Source organism: Oncorhynchus tshawytscha, unplaced genomic scaffold, assembly GCF_018296145.1.
Source record: "Oncorhynchus tshawytscha isolate Ot180627B unplaced genomic scaffold, Otsh_v2.0 Un_contig_898_pilon_pilon, whole genome shotgun sequence".
Taxonomy (NCBI): Eukaryota; Metazoa; Chordata; class Actinopteri; order Salmoniformes; family Salmonidae; genus Oncorhynchus; species Oncorhynchus tshawytscha.
This window is the reverse complement of record NW_024609182.1, coordinates 1-19,013: the sequence shown is the minus strand read 5'-3', so window position 1 is coordinate 19,013 and position 19,013 is coordinate 1. Positions and strand designations below refer to the sequence as shown.

Here is a 19,013-nt window from a genome sequence, read left to right as displayed (position 1 = left end):
GCAGAATTACTTTTCCATTGTTCCTCAAATGTAATGTGTGATTTACAATTTCTAGCCCTGAGTCTCTGCTTATATCCAAAGTGGAAAAAAAAATTCAAATGTTGCGATATAAGACCGAATCGAGCCGGTCGATCACATTTGAATGTGTAAAACTGTACTGCTGATTTCTCTGAGAGTGAGGCAGATATATAGCATTTAGCAAAAAAACATGATTATTTCTCTCTGAAATGACAACATCGAGTTTTAAACAAATAGATCTGTCATTGAACAACCCCATGCCATTGATTAGATAGTGAAAAAACACACCAATATCATTCAACATTTCTGTAAACAATAAAAGCTAATTTACGAACATTTCTGAAAATGGATATATAGCTTTTTGGAATGAAACTCTTCTTATTGTTTCCCCATCTGAGCTCAGAGTAGATGAGATGTACTGTTTGTCTCTGTTGTGTTGAAGCCCAAACAAGCGGAAGAGACCAGCCTCCCCTGTTCCCAGCTGTGTGTCCATGAAGAGTGACTGGTCTATGAATCCTCCTCTAAACTTTAGAGAGGGAGACTTTTCTACTGAACAAAGGTAAGAAGAACTCATGGGTCCTGATCAGTGAGTTAAACAACACTGTCTCTAGTCATTTCTCCTCTCCCATTTTCCCATTTATTGTTGTTGTTTTCATAATCCATAGGCTAATCCTTTTGTCCATTTTCATAGTCCTGAAACAAAATTAAACAAACACAACACAACAGTGTGTGTGTGTGTGTGTGTGTGTGTGTGTGTGTGTGTGTGTGTGTGTGTGTGTGTGTGTGTGTGTGTGTGTGTGTGTACTCCTGGATGAGGAGATGTAATCTCATGTTTTGTCCACAGAAACCAACAGGAGAGATCAGAGTCAGAGATTCTCAGTGGTCAGTCTTCCCAGAGTCATCAAACAGACCTGGCCTCCATATTCAGTGTATGTGGTCCTGTTATGTACATTTGATTTTGTTTATCTCAAGAAAATGTAATCTGTCAATCATTCCTTCATGTATTAATGAGAAAGCATTTATTCTCTTGCTTAACTTTTTACCTCATTTATTTCAGTTGCTTGAAGAGAATATTATGACATTTTTGAAGAACGAGCTGAAGATGTTCAAGAGGATTCTTAGTCCAGAACTCCCAGAAGGCTTTGAGAGTCAGAAGCAGGATAAGGAAGTGGTGGATGCTGAAGATGAGAAGCAGGAGAGCAGTGCCAGAGAGGGGGCTCTGAAGATCACACTGCACATCCTGAGGAAAATGAACCAGAAGGAGCTTGCTGACACACTGGAGAAATGTAAGATCTGTCTGCCTCATGTTGAATGCTGTTTTATAACATTTAAAAGCTGTAGCTAAAGTACAGCTAAAGTAGCTGTGTAACTCAATGATATTGTAGCAGCCTTAACACAACACCTAGTGACCTCATCAAGTAGCAGCAGGGATGTGTTGTGGTGATTAATTTAGAGAGAGAGAGACAACATTAATAATACCATCAATAATACCAATAATAATATAATCAGTCACACCAGTCTGTAATGCATTATGAAAGCATTACACATTTATACAGTCAGCTAAGGGAATACATTATTATAATGTAAAACTTTATAACAGTCCTACAATACTGTAGGCATTAAAACAGTAATATTAATATCCTCTGTGTTATTTCTAGATTCAGATGATCCTGCTGTGATTTGTCAACGTGAACTCAAATCTAATCTAAAGAAGAAGTTTCAATGTGTATTTGAGGGGATCGCTAAACAAGGAAACCCAACACTTCTCAATAACATCTACACAGAGCTCTACATCACAGAGGGTGGAACAGGAGAGGTCAATAATGAACATGAGCTGAGACAGATTGAGACAACAACCAGGAAACAAGCAAGACCAGAGACTGCAATCAAATGTAACGACATCTTCAAACCCTTAACTGGACAAGACAAACCTATCAGAACTGTGCTGACAAAGGGAGTCGCTGGCATTGGAAAAACAGTCTCTGTGCAGAAGTTCATTCTGGACTGGGCTGAAGGAAAAGCAAATCAGGATGTCCAACTTGTATTTTCATTCCCTTTCCGGGAGCTGAATTTGATGAAAGGTGAAAATCTCACTTTCATTAAACTTCTTAATCACTTCTCAATAGAAACCAAACAATCAAGAATCTCCAACTACGACAAGTACAAAGTTCTGTTCATCTTTGATGGTCTGGATGAGTGCCGACTGCCCCTAGACTTCCAGAAGAACAAGATCTGTTGTAACGTCACAGAGTCAACCTCAGTGGATGTTCTGCTGACAAATCTCATCAAGGGAAATCTGCTTCCCTCTGCTCTCCTCTGGATAACTACCCGACCTGCAGCAGCCAATAAGATCCCTTCAGGGTGTGTTGACCAGGTGACAGAGGTACGAGGGTTCAATGACCCACAGAAGGAGGAGTACTTCAGGAAGAGATTCAGTGATGAGGACCTGGCCAGCAGAATCATCTCACACATAAAGACATCAAGGAGCCTCCACATCATGTGCCACATTCCAGTCTTCTGTTGGATTTCTGCAACAGTCCTTGAACACATGCTGAAACATCAGAGAGAAGAGATGCCCAAGACTCTGACTGAGATGTACACACACCTTGTGGTGTTTCATACCAAACAGAAGAATGAAAAGTATCTTGGGAAAGAAGAGACAGGTCCACACTGGAATAAAGAGAGCATTCTGTCACTGGGAAAACTGGCTTTTCAACAGCTTGTGAAGGGCAATCTGATTTTCTATGAAGAAGACCTGAAAGAGGCTGGCATTGATGTAAATGAAGCCTCACTGTACTCAGGATTGTGCACACAGCTCTTTAAAGAGGAATGTGTGCTGTACCAGGACAAGGTGTACTGCTTTGTTCATCTGAGCATTCAGGAGTTTCTGGCTGCTGTATATGTGTTCCTCTCATTCATCAACAACAATGAGAATCTTATGGACAAACTGCAAACAAAGTCCAGTATCTTTTCTTCGCTGTTCAGTGACGAGCCTGAAGTTACTGTCTACAAGAGTGCTGTGGATAAAGCCTTACAAAGTGAGACAGGAAACCTGGACCTTTTCCTCCGCTTCCTTCTGGGCCTCTCACTGGAGTCCAATCAGAAGCACTTACGAGGTCTACTGACAAAGACAAGAAGCAGCTCACAGAGCCATGAAGAAACAGTCAAGTACATCAAGGAGAAGATCAGGGAGAATCCCTCTCCAGAGAGGAGCATCAATCTGTTCCACTGTCTGAATGAACTGAATGACCATTCTCTAGTGGAGGAGATCCAAAGCTACCTGAGATCAGGAAGTCTCTCTAGAGACAACCTGTCACCTGCACAGTGGTCAGCTCTGGTCTTTGTGTTGCTGACTTCAGAAAAGGAGCTGGATGTGTTTGACCTGAAGAAATACTCCAGATCAGAGGAAGGTCTTCTGAGGCTGCTGCCAGTGGTCAAAGCCTCCAGAGCTGTTCTGTGAGTAAATAAAATGGCATATAAGAATAAATCATCAGGAAGAAATATTCAGTTTAAAGAAAAGTAACATATTGAATCATTGGTGTTCACATTAGTATAACAATATGACCATTCAATTCTAGGAGACGGAAGATGAATCTATATGTTGTTTGTGGAAAAAAAAAAAATAATTACAAATGCATCTGCCATTGTCCTTCTACACTGCTGATGTTAAATGAACCATTTAAAAAAATGATTTGACCTTTATTTAACCAGTTAGGCCAGTTGAGAACAAGTTCTCATTTACAACTGCGGCCAAGATAAAGCCAAGCAGTGCAACAAAAAGACAACAACACAGAGTTCCACATAAAAAAGCGTACAGTCAGTAACAAATGAAATTAGATTTTTGGAGGTAAGGCAATAAATAGGCCATAGTTGCGAAATAATTACAATTTAACAGTAATACTGGAGTGAATAGATGTGCAGATGATGATGTGCAACTTGAAATACTGGGGTGCAGAATAGCAAAACAACTAGGGCTGATGGGCGATATGGGGATGAGGTAGTTGAATGGGCTGATGGGCAATATGGGGATGAGGTAGTTTACAGATGGGCTGTGATCGGTAAACTGGTAGTTGAATGGTCTGATGGGCAATATGTGGATGAGGTAGTTCGGTGGGCTATTTACAGATGGGCTGTGTACAGCTGCAGCGATCAGTAAACTGCTCTCACAGCTGATGCTTAAAGTTAGTGAGGGAGATATAAGTCTCCACCTTCAGTGATTTTTGCAATTCGTTCCAGTCATTGGCAGCAGAGAGCTGGAAGAAAACGCGGCCAAAGGTAGTGCGTAGTACGATTAGGGAATTAAGGCAATAGATAGGCCATAGTGCCATAGTGGTGTTGGCTTTGGGGGTGACCAGTGACATATACCTGCTGGAATGTGTGCTACAGGGTGGGTGTTGTTATGCTGGCCAGTGAGCTGAGATAAGGCAGAGCTTTACCTAGAAAAGACTTATAGATGACCTGGAGCCAGTGGATTCGACGAATATGTAGCGAGGGCCAGCTGACGAGAGCATACAGGTCGCAGTGGTGGGTAGTATATGGGGCTTTGGTGACAAAACGGATGGCACTGTGATAGACTACATCCAATTTGCTGAGTAGAGTGTTGGAGGCTATTTTGTAAATTACATCATTGATATATACAGAGACAAGAGTTGGCCCGAGAATTGAACCCTGTGGAACCCCCTTATAGACTGCCAGAGGTTCGGACAACAGGCCATCCGATATGACACACTGAACTCTATCTGAGAAGTAGTTGGTGAAACAGGCAAGGCAGTCATTTGAGAAACCAAGGTTGTTGAGTCTGCCGATAAGAATACGGTGATTGACAGAGTCAAAAGCCTTGGCCAGATCAATGAAGACGGCTGCACAGTACTGTCTTTTATCGATGGCGGTTATGATATAATTTAGGACCTTGAGCATGGCTGAGGTGCACCCATGACCAGTTCGTAAACCAGATTGCATAACGGAGAAAGTATGGTGGGATTCAAAATAGTCGGTGATCTGTTTGTTAACTTGGCTTTCGAAGACTTTAGACAGAATGGATACACAGTTGAAGTCGGAAGATAAAATACACTTAGGTTGGCGTCATAAAATTCCAACCACTCCTTAAATCCAACCACTCCAACTTTTCAACCACTCCTAAAATTTCTTGTTACAAACTACAGTTTTGGCAAGACGGTTCCTTTTTTAAATAAACATGGCTAGGTATCCCGCTCACCACTAGAAAACCGTTACAGGGACAACTTCCGATGAAACTGGAGGGAGGGCAATTCCAATAAATAATCATAAATAATACGGATATTAACCATTTAGGTACATACAGTATGTGTCTTATTTCGGCTGAAAGCTTATATTATTGCTAACTGCACTGTCCGATTTACCGTAGCTATTACAGTGAAAGCATGCCATGCGATTGTTTTAGGACGGCGCCCCACATCAAAATATTTTTCCACCCGCATAGGTATCATAAATTCACAAATAGCGAAATAGCGATTTAAACATTCACTTACTTTTTGAAAATCCAAAAGACAGTTTAGTTGGCGCCATCGATTTGAGTAATCCACTCGTTCAATATGCAGAGAAAGGAATCTGACAATCTACTCCTAAACTTTGTTTCATCAATTCAAAATATGTTTATTTTTACTCCTAAGATACCGTAAAATGTAATCAAACTATAATATTTATTTCAGAAAAAGTATGTTCAATACTAATTGAGTGTATGTTAACTTCTGACCCACTGGGAATGTGATGAAAGAAATAAAAGCTGAAATAAATCATTCTCTCTACTATTATTCTGACATTTCACATCCTTAAAATAAAGTGGTGATCCTAACTGACCTAAGACAGGGAATTTTTACTACGATTAAAACTGAGTTTAAATGTGTTTGGTTAAGGTGTATGTAAACTTCCGTAAACTTCCGAATTCAACTGTAGATCTGTAACAGTTTGGGTGTCACATCCTGACCTTAGAGATCCTTTAAAATCTCTATTTGGTTAGGTCAGGGTGTAACTAGGGTGGGCAATCTATGTTTTCTATTTCTTTGTTAGACTGGTATGGTTCCCAATCAGAGGCAGCTGTCTATCGTTGTCTCTCTCTTGTTTGTATTTGTTTTTTCGGTGTTCATTGAATTGGGTCTAGAGTGTCACCCCTTTGAAGAGGGGATGACCGCGGCAGCTTTCAATCTTTAGGAATCTCAGACGATACGAAAGAGAGGTTGAACAGACTAGTAATAAGGGTTGCAACAACTGTGGCTGATCATTTTAGAAAGAGATGGTCCAGATTGTCTAGCCCAGCTGATTTGTAGGGGTCCAGATTTTGCAGCTCTTTCAGAACATCAACTATCTGGATTTTGGTGAAGGAGAAGCTGGGGGGCTTGGGCAAGTTGCTGTGGGGGTGCAGTGCTGTTGGCCGGGGTAGGGGTAGCCAGGTGGAAAGCAAGGCCAGCCGTAGAGAAATGCTTGTTTAACTTCTCGATTATCATAGATTTATCAGTGGTGACAGTGATTCCTAGCCTCAGTGCAGTGGGCAGCTTGGAGGAGGTGCTCTTATTCTCCATTGACTTTACAGTGTCCCAAATATTTGGGGAGTTAGTGCTACAAGATGAAAATGTATGTTTGAAAAAGCCTTTGCTTTCCTAACTGACTGTGTATATTGGTTCCTAACTTTCCTGAAAAGTTGCATATCACGGGGCTATTCGATGCTAGTGCAGAACGCCACAGAATATTTTTGTGCTGGTCAAGGGCAGTCAGGTCTGGAGTGAATCAAGGGCTATATCTGTTCTTAGTTCATTTTTTTTTTGGGGCATTTTGAATGGGGCATGTTTATTTAAGATGGTGAGGAAAACACTTTTAAAGAACAACCAGGCATCCTCTACTGATGGGATGAGGTCAATATCATTCCAGGATACGCTGGCCAGGTCAATTAGAAAGGCCTGCTCGCTGAAGTGTTTTAGGGAGCGTTTGACAGTGATGAGTGGAGGTCGTTTGACCGCTGACCCATTACGGATGCAGGCAATGAGGCAGTGATCGCTGAGATCCTGGTTGAAGACAGCAGAGGTGTATTTAGAGGGCTAGTTGGTCAGGATGATATCTATGAGGGTGCCCATGTTTGCCAATTTAGGCTTGTACCTGGTAGGTTCCTTGATCATTTGTGTGAGATTGAGGGCATCTATCTTAGATTGTAGGACGGCCGGTACGAACTCTGAAGATAGATGGGGGATATCAATACACATATGGTGTCCAGGGCACAGCTGGGGACTGAGGGGGTCTATAACAAGCAGCAACAGTGAGAGACTTATTTCTGGAAAGGTGGATTTTTAAAAGTAGAAGCTCAAACTGTTTGGGCACAGACCTGGATCGTATAACATAACTCTGCAGGCTAACTCTACAGTAGATTGCAACTCCTCCCCAGTTGTATCTTGATGGAAAATGTTGTAGATGAGGATGGAAATTTCAGAATTTGTGGTGGCCTTCCTAAGCCAGGATTCAGACATGGCAAGGACATCAGGGTTGGCGGAGTGAGCGAAAGCAGTGAATAACATTAAGGAGGCTTCTGATGTTAACATGCATGAAACCAAGGCTTTTACAGTTACAGGAGGCAACAAATGAGAGTGCCTGGGGAATGGGTGTAGTACTGGGGGTAACCTCTACATTACCAGAGGAACGGAGGAGTAGGATAAGGGTGAGGCTAAAGGCTATAAGGACTGGTCGTCTAGTACATTGGGAACAGAGAATAAAAGGAGCAGATTTCTGGGCGTGGTAGAATAGATTCAGGGCATGATGTACAGACAAGGGTATGGTAGGATACGAGTACAGTGGAGGTAAGCCTAGGCATAGAGTGACAATGAGAGAGGTTGCATCTCTGGAGGCACCAGTTAAGCTAGTTAAGGTCTCCACATGTGTGGGGGTGGGACAAAAGAGCTATCTAAGACATATTGAGCGGACTGGGGGCTCCACAGTAACATAAAACAATAACAATAAACAGCAGTAGACAAGGCATATTGACATTAGAGAGAGGCATAAAGCAAGTGTTGATTGGGAGAGCTAAGACAACAGTGGGTAAGACAACAACAACAACAGGTAAACAGCTAAGGCAACAACAATGGGTAAACAGCTAAGGCAACAACAACGGGTAAAAGGCGATGAATGGGCAGAGATGGTCAGTTAGGTACCCACAGGACCTGAGTTTGATGCTGGGACCGACAGATAAACAAAATGAAGTACCGTGTTAGTGAACAGTCCAGGAGGCATCAGCTATGTAGCCGAGTGATCATAAGGGTCCACTGAGCAGCAATAGGTGAGACAGGTAGTCGCTACTACGGTAGGTGAGCAGGAAACACTGTGTTCAGAAAGCTAGCGGTCCGGGAGACATGGCGTTCAGAAAGCTAGCGGGTCGGGAGACACAGTGTTCAGATAGCTAGCGGGTCGGGAGACACGGCGTTCAGAAAGCTAGCGGTCCGGGAGACATGGCGTTCAGAAAGCTAGCGGGTCGGGAGACACAGTGTTCAGATAGCTAGCGGGTCGGGAGACACGGCGTTCAGAAAGCTAGCGGGTCGGGAGACACGGCGTTCAGAAAGCTAGCGGGCCGAGAGACACGCCGTTCAGAAAGCTAGCGGGTCGGGAGACACGGCGTTCAGAAAGCTAGCGGGTCGGGAGACACGGCGTTCAGAAAGCTAGCGGGTCGGGAAACACAGCGTTCAGAAAGCTAGCGGGTCGGGAGACACGGCGTTCAGAAAGCTAGCGGGCCGGGAGACACGGTGTTCAGATAGCTAGCGGGTCGGGAGACACGGCGTTCAGAAAGCTAGCGGGCCGGAAGACACGCCGTTCAGAAAGCTAGCGGGTCGGGAGACACGGCGTTCAGAAAGCTAGCGGGCCGAGAGACACGCCGTTCAGAAAGCTAGCGGGTCGGGAGACACGGCGTTCAGAGAGCTAGCGGGTCGGGAGACACGGCGTTCAGAAAGCTAGCGGGTCGGGAAACACAGCGTTCAGAAAGCTAGCGGGTCGGGAGACACGGTGTTCAGAAAGATAGCGGGTCGGGAGACACGGCGTTCAGAAAGCTAGCGGGTCGGGAGACACGGCGTTCAGAAACTAGCGGGCCGGGCCGGGAGACACGGTGTTCAGAAAGCTAGCGGGTCGGGACAAGCAGATGGCTCTTCTGCGGCATCACAACGGAAAAACATGTTGAAAACAATTGGACAATTACATCGGCAGACCAGTCGTGATGGATTGGCGGGGCTCATGTCGACAATAAAGGGTCCAGACCAATTGGCAAAGGAGGTATTGTAGCCCAAAAGTTAGCTGGTGTACTTTATCGGCTAGCCGGGAGATGGGCTTAGCTCATTAGCTTCGGGGCAGAGCCTCCCGGTAGCAGCTAGCTACCGGTGATGATCCGATGTAATGGTCGAGATCTTGCTGCAGGAATCCGGTGATCGAGTGGAGAAAATCAGTCCGATATGCTCTGGGTTGATATCGCGCTGTGCAGACTAGCAGGTATTATCCGGGCTAAAAGCAGCTAAAGGTAATGGGGTGAGGCGGGTTGCAGGAAGTGATATATCATTTGAAAAAGGAAAAAGAGATTGAAATCAATTTAAAAAACAAAATACAAAAATAGACCAAAAAAAACCTGAATATTTACACTGGACAAAAACAAACATGTTCGAATGCTACGCCATCTTGGATTATAACAGTGTGTTTGTGAAATCATGATGATCTCTTTGCAGGCTGTCAGGCTGTGGAGTCACAGAGGAAGGCTGTGCTTCTCTGGTCTCAGCTCTGATGTCAAACCCCTCACACCTGAGAGAGCTGGACCTGAGTAACAATGACCTGAAGGATTCAGGAGTGAAGCTGCTCTCTGCTGGACTGGGGAATCCCCACTGTAAACTGGAGACTCTGAGGTCAGTGTTCCTGTAGTTGGTCAACAAGTGATAACTGTTGATAACTGGGAAACAGATATGTATTAAAATATCCTAAAATAAAAATATTTGAAAAATTTGATTCCAATTTCAAAATGTTAGAGTACAGAGCCACGTTTAAAATGTTAGCTTCACTGTCAAAATAGATATGGTGTGGACTGTATACTCAATACAATCTAAATCTGATACCTCACTGTCTAAATAGATATGGTGTGGACTGTATACTCAATACAATCTAAATCTGATACCTCACTGTCTAAATAGATATGGTGTGGACTGTATACTCAATACAATCTAAATCTGATACCTCACTGTCTAAATAGATATGGTGTGGACTGTATACTCAATACAATCTAAATCTGATACCTCACTGTCAAAATAGATATGGTGTGGACTGTATACTCAATACAATCTAAATCTGATACCTCACTGTCTAAATAGATATGGTGTGGACTGTATACTCAATACAATCTAAATCTGATTCCTCACTGTCTGTCTTTTGACTGATACTGCTTTTTAAACTGGTCTGGTCAGTCTACTCAAATATTTGTACTCTACATGTTTCTATCTACAAGCAACACTGCAATGATAATACTATGTAATGATAATACTATGCAATGATAATACTATGCAATGATAAGCAATACTATGCAATACTATGCAATACTATGCAATACTATGCAATGATAATACTATGCAATGATAATACTATGCAATGATAAGCAATACTATGCAATGATAATACTATGCAATGATGCTACTATGCAATGATAATACTATGCAATGATAATACTATGCAATGATACTACTATGCAATGATAAGCAATGATAATACTATGCAATGATAATACTATGCAAAGATAATACTATGCAATGATACTACTATGCAATGATAATACTATGCAATGATAATACTATGCAAATAAGATCAAGCATTTGTAGATAATACTATAAATGATCATTTGTAGTTTATAATAATGATACATTTATAAATGAATAGATATGGAAGGTTTCAGGACACTGATATATCTGAATATGTTGAAAAAATATACTGCCATTATTTTCACCACCAAAGAATAGCAGTGTGATTTTAATATGATTTGACTCTTTGCAGGCTGTCAGGCTGTCTAGTCACAGAGGAAGGCTGTGCTTCTCTGGTCTCAGCTCTGAGGTCAAACCCCTCACACCTGAGAGAGCTGGACCTGAGTAACAATGACCTGAAGGATTCAGGAGTGAAGCTGCTCTCTGCTGGACTGGGGAATCCCCACTGTAAACTGGAGACTCTGAGGTCAGTATTCCTGTAGTTGGTCAACAAGTGATAACTGTTCACCAGATCCACATGTGTTTACCAGACACACATAGTCCACACCATATGTGTTTGGACAGTGAAGCTTACAGTTTTAAATCTGGTGCTATGCTCCAGCATTTGGGATTTTAGATAGAATGTTTCATATAAGGTGACAGTACAGAATGTCACCTTTTATTTGAGGCTATTCATACATACAGTGGGGCAAAAAGTATTTAGTCAGCCACCAATTGTGCAAGTTCTCCCACTTAAAAAGATGAAGAGAGGCCTGTAATTTTCATCATAGGTACACTTCAACTATGACAGACAAAATGAGAAAAAAAAATCCAGAAGATCACATTGTAGGATTTTTAATGAATTTATTTGCAAATTATGGTGGAAAATAAGTATTTGTAGCCTTTCAAGATTGATTTATGTTTTGTATTAATCATGGCATCATCAGGATGAATTTAGTATTGATTAGAATCATGTTATCTTCTCACTTAAACAGACAATTACCCCAGTCATTATCCACCATTCAGTTACTTTTGGGCAAAACATAACCCAAAACAAACTGCAAATCCAATCGTTTTTACAACCATATACATGACTATTTTAATACACTAAAAAGAAAAATTGTCAGAATTACTTATGACTTCTGCAAATGGGCGGACTAAATCAAATACAATTTGTCACATGCGTCAGGTGCAGAGCTTACAGTGAAATGCTTATAAGCATTAAGGATACACCCATTTAAAAAAAAAATGTTGCCTTATAATGACATACCCAAATCTAACTTCCTGTAGCTCAGGACCCAAATCTAACTGCCTGTAGCTCAGGAACTGAAGCAAGGATATGCATATTATTGATACCATTTGAAAGGAAACACTTTGAAGTTTGTGGAAATGTGAAAGCAATGTAGTAGAATAAAACATATATAAATGTATATATAAATATACATCATTGTATGTGAAAAGTTATAGGCTGATCCAATGAACCATTACATTTCTGTTCAAAATGTTGTGTCAAGACTGGCCAAATGTGCCTAATTGGTTTATTAATAACTTTTCAAGTTCATAACTATGCACTCTCCTCAAACATGGTATTATTTCACTGTAATAGCTACTGTAAATTGGACAGTGCACATAAATTAACAAGAATTTAAGCTTTCTGCCAATATCAGATATGTCTATGTCCTGGGAAATGTTCTTGTTACTTACAACCTCATGCTAATTGCATTAGCCTACAACAATGTATTTGTATTTTTAATTTAACCTTTATTTAACTTGGCAAGTCAGTTAAGAACAAATTCTTATTTACAATGACGGCCTACCAAACGCGGACAACGTTGGGCCAATAGTGCGCTGCCCAATGGGACTCCCAGTCACTGCTGGATGTGATGGATTCGAAACAGGGACTGCATTGACACCTCTTGCCTTGAGATGCAGTGGTTTTGTCGTGCCCTCTTCACAACTGTCTTGGTATGCTTGGACTATGTTAGTTTGCTGGTGATGTGGACACCAAGGAACTTGAAGCTCTCAACCTGCTCCACTACAGACCCGTCGATGAGAATGGGGGAGTGCTCGGTCCTCGTTTTCCTGTAGTCCACAATCATCTCCTTTGTGTTGATCACATTGAGGGAGAGGTTGTTGTCCTGGCACCACATGGCCAGGTCTCTGACCTCCTCCCTATAGGCTGTCTAGTTGTTGTCGGTGATCAGGCCTACTACTGTTTTGCCATCGGCAAACTTGATGATGGTGTTGGAGTCGTGCCTGGCCGTGCAGTCATGAGTGAACAGGGAGTACATTAGGGGACTGAGCACACACCCCTGAGGGACCCCTGTGGTGAGGATCAACGTGGCAGATGTGTTGTTACCTACCCTTACCACCTGGGGGTGGCCCGTCAGGAAGTCCAGGATCCAGTTGCAGAGGGAGGTGTTTAGTCCCAGGGTCCTTAGCTTATTGATGAGCTTGGGGGCACTATGGTGTTGAACGTTGAGCTGGTTTTAATATGATTTGACTCTTTGCAGGCTGTCAGCCTGTCTAGTCACAGAGGAAGGCTGTGCTTCTCTGGTCTCAGCTCTGAAGTCAAACCCCTCACACCTGAGAGAGCTGGACCTGAGCTACAATCACCCAGGAGACTCAGGAGTCAGACTGCTCTCTGCTGGACTTGAGGATCCACACTGCAGACTGGAGAAACTCAAGTATGTAGAGGGTTTATGTCAATATTCATATCAGACATGTTTGACTTATCAGGCTAGTTAAGACAAACATTCTTACCACCGCTTGGACAAAGTATGTGTGTGTGTGTGTGTGTGTGTGAGTTCAGGTGTATCCCTCATGACTGTCTGTTCTTCTGCTTACCGCTACAGTGTGGAACATGGTGGAGAGAACACAATGAAACCTGGACTTAGAAAATGTGAGTGTTGACTGATGTGAAGAATAGGACTAAGAATAAGTCTTAATTCAAGTTAAGTCAAAGACCACCATCATTACTGACTTGGTCATATTAAATATCAGCTGTAGTTCTACAGAAGCAGAGATCAGGGACACCAACGTTTACAAAGAGTTGCTTTGTGTGTGTGTGCGTATGTGTGTGTGTGTGTGCGTATGTGTGTGTGTGTGTGTGTGTGTGTGTGTGTGTGTGTGTGTGTGTGTGTGTGTGTGTGTGTAATTAATGGGAATAAGTGTGTTTTATATTACTATACAGTATAACATATGATCATTCAACAAGTCTCAAGTTACCTTAACTTCTCCTTTTGATACCTAGAAACATCTACATTAAATGAATTAGTGAAAAGTGAGTTAACATTCTAATGTGAATGATGATGATTTCTAATATTGTGTCTGGTTTCATCCATCAGATGTCTGTGATCTCACACTGGACATAAACACAGTAAACAGACTCCTCTCTCTGTCTGAGGAGAACAGAAAGGTGACATGTAGGAGAGAGGAGCAGCCGTATCCTGATCACCCAGAGAGATTTGAGGACTGTAGACAGGTGCTGTGTAGAGAGGGTCTGACTGGGCGCTGTTACTGGGAGGTAGAGTGGAGTGGGAGAAGGGCTGATATAGGAGTGACATATAAAGGAATCAACAGGAGAGGAATGGTTGAGGACTGTGGTCTTGGATACAATGACACGTCCTGGAGTCTGGACTGCTCGGACTACAGTTATATTGCCTGTCACAATAATAATGACACTACCATAGACGTCCCCTCCTCCAGCTACCACAGAGTAGGAGTGTATCTGGACTGGCCAGCCGGCACTCTGTCCTTCTATAGAGCCTCCTCTGACACACTGACCCACCTCCACACATTCACCTCCACGTTCACTGAGCCCCTCTATCCAGGGTTTAGGGTTCATGATGACACCTCAGTGTCCCTGTGTCAGGTGGTCTCTGTGTCAAACACATGATGTTTCACTCTAATCAGGGTCATGTTCAGTAAGACACTCTGGAGCAACAATGTAGAATATCTTTCTAGTGTGTAAACATATGATTGTAAATATTCATGAATAAACACCATTGAAGTTGACAGACATTGTCAACTAGAGTCATTCATCAATATAATGAATCCGTTGTTAAAACGGGTTTAATTTACAAATCAAACTTGTTCGTTTTTACCCCTTTTTCTCCCCAATTTCATGGTTTCCAATTGGTAGTTATAGTCTCATCACTGCAACTCCCATACGGACCAGACACCTAGGTATTTGTATTTGTCCAAATATTCTAACTCAGAACTATCCAGAGTAGTGATGTTGGACAGGCGGGCAGCGATCGGTTGAAGAGCATGCATTTGGTTTTACTTGCATTTAAGAGCAGTTGGAGGCCACGGAAGGAGAGTTGTATGGCATTGAAGCTCGTCTGGAGGTTAGTTAACACAGTGTCCAAGGAGGGGCCAGAAGTATACAGAATGGTGTTGTCTACGTAGAGTTGGATCAGAGAATCACCAGCTGCAAGAGCGACATCATTGATGTATACAGAGAAAAGAGTCGGCCTGAGAATTGAACCCTGTGGCACCCCCATAGAGACTGCCAAATGTCCGGACAACAGGCCCTCCAATTTGACACACTGAACTCTGTCTAAGAAGTAGTTGGTGAACCAGGCGAGGCAGTCATTTGAGACACAAAGGCTGTTGTCTGTCGATAAGAATGTGGTGATTGACAGAGTTGAAAGCCTTAGCCAGGTCGATGAATACGGCTGCACAGTATTGTCTTTTATCGATGGCGGTTATGATGTCGTTTAGGACCTTGAGCGTGGCTGAGGTGCACCCATGACCAACTCTGACGCCAGATTGCATAGCGGAGAAGGTAATGTGGGATTCGAAATGGTTGTTGATCTGTTTGTTAACTTGGCAGGGTAGGATAGATATAGGTCTGTAACAGTTTGGGTCTAGGGTGTCTCCCCCTTTGAAGAGGGGGATGACCGTGGCAGCTTTCAATCTTTAGGGATCTCAGATGATACGAAAGAGAGGTTGAACAGGCTTGTAATAGGGGTTGCAACAATTGCGGTGGATAATTTTAGAAAGAGAGGGTCCAGATTGTGAAGGAGAAATGGGTGAAGGAGAAATGGGGTGCAGAGCGGGGTGCGGGGTGCAGAGCTGTTGACCGGGGTAGGGGTAGCCAGGTGGAAAGCATGGCCAGCCGTAGAAAAATGCTTATTGAAATTCTCAATTATGGTAGATTTATCGTGACAGTGTTTCCTAGCCTCAGAGCAGTGGGCAGCTGGGAGGAGGTGTTCTTATTCTCCATGGACTTTTGTCCCAGAACTTTTGGAGTTTATGCTACAGGATGCACAATTCTGGTTGAAAAAGCTAGCCTTTGCTTTCCTAACTGCCTGTGTATATTGGTTCCAAACTTCCCTGAACAGTTACATATCGCGGGGGCCAACTACTCAGTAATCTCCTCCATGAAGACTGTGGGTCAGCCTGATGAACCAAACTACTCAGTAATCTCCTCCATGAAGACGGTGGGTCAGCCTGATGAACCAAACTACCCAATAATCTTCCAACCTGAACACTGTTTAAACCAGTTTATATCTGTTCTGTCTTCCAACCTGAACACTGTTGATACCAGTTTATATCTGTTCTGTCTTCCAACCTGAACACTGTTGATACCAGTTTATATCTGTACTGTCTCCCAACCTGAACACTGTTGATACCAGTTTATATCTGTACTGTCTCCCAACCTGAACACTGTTGATACCAGTTTATATCTGTACTGTCTCCCAACCTGAACACTGTTGATACCAGTTTATATCTGTACTGTCTTCCAACCTGAACACCGACCTGAACACTGTTGATACCAGTTTATATCTGTTCTGTCTTCCAACCTGAACACTGTTGATACCAGTTTATATCTGTACTGTCTTCCAACCTGAACACCACCTGAACACTGTTGATACCAGTTTATATCTACACTGTTGATACCAGTTTATATCTACACTGTTGATACCAGTTTATATCTACACTGTTGATACTATGGGAGAAATTATGTACATATATGGAGGAACATAAATACTGTAACACAAGAGAGAGATACACTTATAGAGTGCATTTGCCATTCTGGTAAAATACATTGTCTATTGTATAGGAGAGGAGAACAGAGGAGGCCATAGATGTATAGTCTGCTGATCTTAGACAACCACATGAAGAGAAGGCGACACATAGGCGCCAGGACAGCTGGAAACACTACAAATGGAGACACATAGTCTGCTGATCCGAAATAAAGACACACATACAAAGGAACAGATGGAGCTAATTACAGGGTCAAAGCATATAGGATAGAGGGACGTATATTATCTTTAGGTCAAAGCAAGGGTCTTGTCATCATTAAGATCTAATGGAAAGCAGATGTGGGAGTTATTGGGCTGAACAAGCAGGATGCACGGATTGGGATGTAAATTCATTTGCATGTGGGATGGACTCATATGTTGTATGTGTAAAAATGAAAAAGGTGTGTGTTCCGCGGACCACTCCGGCTTGCGATACTTTTTTAAATTAAAAGCCTATTGATTTCACAAAGTTCTTGAAAGCGTCATATTTGAACCGATTTTCCACGACAGAACTTGGCGAGCTTGCCAGGAGTGACAGGGGCTGATTCGTTCTTGGCTGACGGCGGGTTCTTTGGACAATCTGGCAAACAAGGGTGGCCGCCCAACTATAACAAGGTAAGTAAGTACTTACAATAGTTGAAATGTTTGCGTAGATTGCTTCAGAGATCCTGTCTCAGCAGGAGGGACGTCAAGTAAGTCTCTCTCTCAAATTTCCTAAAAACTATAGAAACTAAAGAACTTTTTGAAGTTCAATGAATTTGCATGTGTGTGTTAGCTTGGAAATTGTATAGCAAATACGAATTCTCTGGTCAGACTGCTTGAACGGACCTATGTGTCTGGTTTGATTGGGGGAGTTGTTCCGTCTGATTCAGTTTGGCCGGGCTAAACCGTTTCAGGATCTGTTTTGAGATGTGCGTAAACACAGCTCACTCAACCTGAGCGAGCGACCCGTGTCGGGTGCGTGATTCGGACTGCCCCCTCGTTGAGCCATTCATGTGGGGGACTTTCGTGTGGGCTGACTGGTGCGATTGTTTTGCGCTCTCTGGCTGAGCGGCTGGAATCGGGCACAGGGCTACAGCTGCCTGCTTATATGGTTAGAACGTAAATAAGTAGTTAGATAAATATTCATGGCTACCGCTTCAAAGAAGAGGACTGAACGGATGAGTATTTAGTAAATAAATACTCATGGCTAACGCTCTGAAAAGGAGGACTGAACGGATGAGTATTTAGTAAATAAATACTCATGGCTACCGCTCTGAAAAGGAGGACTGAACGGGTGAGTATTTAGTAAATAAATACTCATGGCTACCGGTCTGAAAAGGAGGACTGAACGGGTGAGTATATAGTAAATAAATACTCATGGCTACCGCTCTGAAAAGGAGGACTGAACGGGTGAATATGTAGAAAACAGGAAGAAGCCTGATTGTGCGGCGTTCAACTGCAAAAAGAAATCCTATGAATAAGAAACGCTCCGCTAAACGGGGTTTGTAAAGTCAGTAGGTCACGCCACGATATTGCTCTAACGTAGAATAAAGATCAGTACGGGGTGGATGAATAGGATATGAAGACAAGCTGATCCGATTAGACAGTAGTCTCGTCATATCATAGAAATCCTATCAGTCTAGGCTTATGTTTTGGAAGTGTATTAAGTCGATAAAGAAAGACTGTGTTGTTTTTAGGTAAAAACAAAAAGGATTGAATGAATGAATGAAAATAAACGAATGAATGAGAAGAATGCTGTAATATAATTCTGTGTGAGGATAGAACCGTAGAAATAAGGACAGGTTGTGTGTGTTTAGACAGAACGTCCAGAAGAGGGAGTGCGCAGCCCTCCTGTGACAGAGTATAAAGTTGAAGAAGGGTGCTTTTAACTTCTTCTGGCTGGCCAAAAGTGATCCTCTATCAGTTTAATACATTTACAGAGTGATCCCTATCATAGTTTAACTACTATTAGGCAAAGGGAACGAAATTAAGGAACATCAAAGTAAAATAAGTTATAAGCAAATATAAAAACACTGATGTGATAAAGCGATTGCAGTAAGAATAATAAAAAGGTGTCAAAACAAGTAATAAATAAAAATAATTAAAGAAGCATTAGCCGAATAGGAGGGATTTAATTATAAAATGATTGAGAAACACCAGTCTCTATTCAAAGTGTACCATAACTTTGAAATTCTATTATTTCTTGAATTGACTAGTTATTAAAATAGGTTTATTTTTTTATTTAACATGGGTTCATAGGAAAGATTAT

At 42.3% G+C, this 19,013-nt stretch overlaps 2 protein-coding genes across 2 annotated transcripts; both read left to right on the top strand.

The window, feature by feature from the left end:
- Positions 1 to 439: 439 nt before the first annotated feature.
- Positions 440 to 9,816, top strand: LOC121844397 (NLR family CARD domain-containing protein 3-like; the record flags this gene model as incomplete). Its single annotated transcript, XM_042314426.1, has 5 exons — positions 440 to 577; positions 863 to 947; positions 1,076 to 1,304; positions 1,677 to 3,474; positions 9,735 to 9,816. Coding segments are annotated over exons 1-5 (2,262 nt in total), but the record flags the coding sequence as incomplete, so codon positions are not given.
- Positions 9,817 to 13,293: 3,477 nt separating this feature from the next.
- Positions 13,294 to 15,047, top strand: LOC121844399 (stonustoxin subunit beta-like). The gene is made up of 2 exons (XM_042314427.1): positions 13,294 to 13,629; positions 14,075 to 15,047. The coding sequence occupies exons 1-2, from the start codon at positions 13,551 to 13,553 to the stop codon at positions 14,623 to 14,625; spliced, it is 630 nt and encodes a 209-aa protein (XP_042170361.1). The 5' UTR covers positions 13,294 to 13,550; the 3' UTR covers positions 14,626 to 15,047.
- Positions 15,048 to 19,013: the final 3,966 nt, after the last annotated feature.

Excerpts from the sequence above, each read along its gene's own strand:
- LOC121844399 (XM_042314427.1), top strand. The coding sequence starts at position 13,551 with ATGACTGTCTGTTCTTCTGCTTACCGCTACAGTGTGGAACATGGTGGA. Across the intron at positions 13,630-14,074 it reads GAAACCTGGACTTAGAAAAT|ATGTCTGTGATCTCACACTG; the intron begins GTGAGTGTTGAC and ends TTCATCCATCAG.